The sequence below is a fragment of the Tupaia chinensis genome, unplaced genomic scaffold, assembly GCF_000334495.1.
Source record: "Tupaia chinensis unplaced genomic scaffold, TupChi_1.0 Scaffold138655_1, whole genome shotgun sequence".
NCBI lineage: Eukaryota > Metazoa > Chordata > Mammalia > Scandentia > Tupaiidae > Tupaia > Tupaia belangeri.
This window is the reverse complement of record NW_006198547.1, coordinates 7,691-13,404: the sequence shown is the minus strand read 5'-3', so window position 1 is coordinate 13,404 and position 5,714 is coordinate 7,691. Positions and strand designations below refer to the sequence as shown.

General features: G+C 45.5%; 1 protein-coding gene across 1 annotated transcript in view; it reads right to left on the bottom strand.

Annotated features, from left to right (window-relative positions):
- Positions 1 to 4,579: 4,579 nt before the first annotated feature.
- Positions 4,580 to 5,714, bottom strand: part of LOC102476567 (retrotransposon Gag-like protein 8B) — a 1,788-nt gene continuing 653 nt past the window's right edge. Inside the window, exon 2 of the mRNA XM_006161499.3 lies at positions 4,580 to 4,878. Coding sequence (XP_006161561.2) covers positions 4,849 to 4,878 — 30 coding nt within the window. The 3' untranslated portion in view covers positions 4,580 to 4,848. The remainder of the gene's footprint in view (positions 4,879 to 5,714) is intronic.

The following is a 5,714-nucleotide window of genomic DNA, read 5'->3' as shown; positions in this document are numbered from 1 at the left end:
TCTTGGTGAAAGCAGTCCCATGGTGCATGCTTGGCAAGCAAATAGATAGTACTTTGCGCCTAAACAAAAAAAAAAAACAAACAAACTCTTGGGTGAACAGGTGGAGTAGTGGTTAAGGTGCTGATTTCCCACATGGCCAACTAAGAGGTACAAGTCCCAGATCTGACAGCTTGAAAATCACACCAGGAACATGTGCATACATGGCGAAATTAAAGGAGAATGGATTAGGGCATGGCTATCACCAGGAGGGTGGGTGATCTGTCACTTTCCTTCTCTGTTTCTCTCTGTCTAATGATGATAGACAGACACACGGAATATAATGACGAGTCCAGAAAGAAATCCACACCCATATGGTCACCTGATTTATGACAAAGTCACAAACACAACTCACTGGGGAAAAGAATAGTCTTTTCAATAAAGGTTGGGTTAAGTAGATAACCATATGGATTAATGAACATTGGCCCCTATCTCAACATTCACAAAAATTAATTCAGCATGGATCATAGACTTAAATGCGAAAGTTGAAACAAGTAAGATACTAGAGACTGGGGCCAGCAGGTGGTGTGGTGGTTGGGGTACTGCACTACCACACGGGGAAAAGAATAGTCTTTTCAATAAAGGTTGGGTTAAGTAGATAACCATATGGATTAATGAACATTGGCCCCTATCTCAACATTCACAAAAATTAATTCAGCATGGATCATAGACTTAAATGCGAAAGTTGAAACAAGTAAGATACTAGAGACTGGGGCCAGCAGGTGGTGTGGTGGTTGGGGTACTGCACTACCACACGGCTGACCACAGTTTGAGTACTGGACCTGGCAGCTAGCTTTCTCACTTTTCCTCTCTGTATCTGGTCAATGTGCATCCCCTAGAGCAAGCACATGCACCCTATGGCAAAAAAATCTAATAAAAAACAAACAAACAAACAAACAAAAAAAAAAAAACCACATATGTATTCTTTTGAGGGAAAAAAAGTCTCCAAATGCTGTAAACTTAAAGCTGCTCAAAGGTTGGACATACTCTCAGAATTACCAGTTATGCTGGTACAAGTGAGTCATTTATTTACATCTGCCTCAGTTTCTTCAACAATATAATGGGGTCAGTAGAGCCATCTTCCTTGTAGGGATTTTATAAGGATAAAATGGGGTAATAGGTAAGTTTGACATAAATTACACAATCCTCTTGATCAATATTCATCTCACCATATTAAATCTTTAGTAATCTCTGTCACTCATTGATTTCTAACTATTCTTATTTTCCCTTAGATTGGTTTTAAGTGTAAGGATAAAGTTAGCCAAAAATATATGCTTTTTAAAATTATTTAAGGGAAGGGGCTGGCTCCATGGCTTAGTTGTTATATCAGCTGGATCCAACATGGCTGATTGCACAGTTCAAATCCTGGACTCAGCAGCTTGAAAAACACATTGGGGGGACCAGGAGATGGCATAATGGTTACATCGGTAGGTTCACACGTAGTTGACCATGGTTTGAGTGCGGGACGAATTGGCTTGAAACTTAGGTCAGGCATGTGTGGGTGGTTGCCCAAAATCTCCTAGAGGAGAATGGAGGAGAAAGAATTGCAGCATAGCTAGGTAATCTATTGCTTTCTATCTCGCTGTCTCTCTGGTGAGTGCACACCACTCCCTATAGCAAAAATATTTCTAAAAAAAAGTTACAAAAAGAATTCAAGGAGGACCAGCAGTTGGACCAACAGCTCAAAATGAAGTGTTACCTGGACCTTGATTTATACATTAGCCGTAGGAATCTATCTGAAGTTTACCAAAAAATGGCTTGGTTTCTAGGGTGAGTCAATACATAGCTGTCCACTCAGGTTGCAGAGCAGGCGCTACTCCAGCCTTTAGCCCAAGGTCGAAATGAACAGGCTCACTACATCTTAGGTACAATAGGGTTGTGAAATTCTGTAAGTTTGCCTTTGATCATGTGACCATATGCTCTCAGCTGCCTTAAGACATGAAGAAACAGCCATAGCAGGTCAGCTGGGCTCTATGGTTGGGCCTCAGGGTGAGAGAAAAAGGGACCCACCGAAGTGACGATCAGGTGTCAGAAGGATTTCATGACTGTGGGGGACCAGTAAGAGGGTTGGAGGAGTCCGACCTGGCGGGGCTCCAGGACCTGTCTGAGCCCTTTGACCTTTGAGCACTGCTTCTGGTTGGTTCAGTATGTTGGCAAGGCCACTACTGTACGCCCCCTGACCTTGGAACAATGCTTGGGTCAATTAGCACATCAGCAAGGCCGCTTGCTATTCGCTCCGGAACTGTGGTGGCCTTGCTGGGAAGTGACCCCCCCCCCAACTCCCCAATATACTACTATAAAAGAATTATATAGTTCTCTCATACATCTGTGTGGTAAGATTTCCCAAAAGTCCCCCGACCACTCCTCTTTACATACAATAGGACTAGGCCGAAACTGGCCCAGGACACTCTCGTCCCATGGTAACTAATGTTCTAACAAAATACATAACAGTGGTGCCATAGGCTACACAAGTGTATCCACAACACTGCTGAACATCGGTTGATAGTTAACTCTGCTTGCTGGAATTGTTTCCTGAAACTGCACTGCTTGAAGTTACCAGGAACCTGCTTTCATCAATCAAACAATTGTTGAACTGTATCGATGATTAATAGACCTGCCCTTAATCAAACCCTGAATGGTTTCTATTGTTAAAACTTTATGAACTGATAATTAGTACACGTAGGCCCTCTCCCATTTACTTACATGTATCGCATTTTCAATAAAAAGGCATGATGATTCCTAGCAGTTGTCACTCCTCAGAGAGCAATCTCTGGGAGTGTCCGGCTGAGGACGTGCATGAAAAGGCACCGAGACCTTAGTCTCCCTTTCCAGCTTCGCCTCCAACGAGTCAACCCACCCCCACCAAGGCTGGACCCCGGCAGAGGGTGGAGATAGAGGACTCAAGATGACACAAAAAGATTGGTGCAACCACTAAGAGGGCCAAAGGAGCAGAGTGCAGGGAAGAGAAGGAGCTCAGCTCTGGGCTGGCAGATGCAGAGTCAAGTCAGGCAGCCTTCTCTGAACCACACTGTGATCATCACAAGGTGAGGGCTGCCCATGCACACAAATGCAAAGTCCAGGTGCTTTCAGGAAGACAGAGGGGCCTCCACTGTCCTATGTTTTTAATGATCTATGGACTCCTTTTATTCCTTACTGTTTGGGCATGATCACTTCTCCATGACATTAAGTAGTTTAAAATCATGATGGGCTTTTATTTTTTAGTAGAGATTTTTTTGCATAGGGCACCTATGCTCTCTCAATCACGCCCCAGGGGGAATGCCCATTCTGCAATCCCTTCTCCTCCAATCTCCTCTCAGGATTTTGGGCACAGGCACACATGCCTAGTGTGATTTTCGAGCCTCCATGTCCGGGACTGTAATCACAGTAGACTATGCAGGAGTCCACTAATCCACTGCTGGTCCCCATGATGGGCTTTTATTTTACTTATTTATTTACTTATTTCATTGTGCATTCTGACTGATCTTTGACCTTCCCACACTTGACCCTGGTAGATTTACTACTTTTCATTTTAGGACCACTGATCCTTGTTGCACTGCCTAAGCAGTCTCAGTAACCCTGTGATTGGGGCCAGCAGTTGGCTTGGTGGTTAAGGGCACTGGACTCGCATACGACCAACTATGGTTCAAATCCCATACTTGGCAGCTTGCTTTCTCATTTTCCATATCATTCTCTCACTCTGTCCCTCTCTGGTCAAACTAAAATGAATAAATAAAATAAAAATAAAGTAACCCTGTGACAGAAGAGAAAGTAGTGTCTCTATACCTATAGAAGCAGGCAGGTCATCAGACCCCCAAAAGAAGCCCTAGGAGCATCCCTGCATACAGGATTTCTGGTACTCAAACTTTCAGCCTAGTCCTTCAGCTCTCTTCAGGCTTCTAGTGGACAGGCACATCAGGGTCATTCTCAAAATGTTCCTTTGAAGTCTCCTTCCCTACTGTATTTCTGCATTAGGGGGTGCCTCTGTATACAGGGATGCTTTTAGGCAACTGGGATTATGGGGGAGCAAGATCTTTCACCAGGATATTCTATCAGGATTCCTCTGTCCAAGATCTCAGGAAACTAAACCAACTAAATGCACTTTGTTCCCATCTTAAATTTACCCAGATTCAAATATCACAATATTTGTGTAATGTTATCTTAATTATAGGCTCCAAGGCATTGCTGGCCCCAAATGACAACAAAAAAGAAAGATTTATGACATTTCTTCCTTCTCTTATATTCGTTTTCCTTATTGTCAGCAATTTTGTTCTTCTTCTGAACATTAAAAATTCGGGACCAGCAGTTAGCATGATGGCTATGTCACTGGACTCCCATGTAGTCCACCGTGGTTCGAGTCCTGGACCAGGTGACTTAAACTCATGCCGGGCGCGTGTGCGTGCGTGCCCAAGATCCCGAGAGGAGAATGGAGGAGAAGGGATTGCGGCCTGGCCATTCACCCTGGGAGGTGATTTCTCACTTTCTGTTTCTCTGTCTCTCTCTGTCTGGCGAGCGCACGCGCCCTATAGTAAAAAACTCTCAAAAAAAAAATTATACCTTTATTTTTCTGCAGGTTAGCAACCATGTTTGTCCCAATATGCATTCCTTTCTCCACTTCATGCACAATAAGGCAACAAACAGAAATGCCATTCTGCTGGTTCCATGAATAATTGGTTATATAGAAATTTCACAGCCATTCACCAACAAATATGTGAGATTTGCAGTTTGTAACACTTAGGAGCTGTTCTTCCAGCGTTTTTGGAAATGAGGAAATATTTTCCAAATGGCACCCTGTCTGACTTCTCCTTAAGCTGTCTAGGCCAAAATCCAATCAGGATCCATTTCCTAAGGGAAACAGAAATAAATGGTTTAGAAAAGTCATCATCCAGGATGGGCTGGTAGCCAGTAAGGTCTCCATCCCCAGAACAACGCAGCTTTCAGTCTTTTGTTTCATAAAATGCAAGCGTGATCATCAGACACTGAATGGCAGGGCCTATAGCATCTGACCAATACATGGACCCTATTTATGGGACCAGAACAGAAAAGGTGATATTCACTGAGACTCAATTTCCTTTTAGTAGTGTCTGATGTTTATTGAAAATAAGAAAGGGACTCGTACAGGTAGTAGAAGCGGGCAGAGTGCAGGGGTTACTATGTTAACAAAAGGCACACATCAGAGAGACAGCTGCGAATTCAGAGGAAGACGGGATTCTGGGAAAAACGAACTGGTCCACAGGAGAAAACCAGGGAGTGGCCTTGGCAGCCATCTGGCAGGAAGAGAAGAGGTCTCTGGGAGTGGGGAGGGAAGGGTCCCGCTGGAGAGGAGAGGCCAGCTGGCCCCTGCAGTGGGGTGACCAAATGCCCAGGTCTGCTGCCAGCTCGGGTACCTGCCAGGTGGGTCCAGATCACAAGGAGCAGCAGTCTGGCAGAGGGAGGCAGAGACTGATGGCGGTGGAGATGGCAGCACGGGGGTGCAGGCAGACTGAGCAGCAGTCTGGCAGTGTGGAAGGGGGCCCTTGGCAGCGGCCTGTCCGGTGCGTAACGGGAGCCCCGCTGGCAGCTGGAGCACAGGACCGCATCCAAATGTGCATGGGAGGGGCAGGGTTGGGCTGGGCGGGAAGGAGGCAGCAGCCACCGCAGACTGCAAGGGCGCCGGCGGCGGGCGGGGCGGGGGGGGGGGG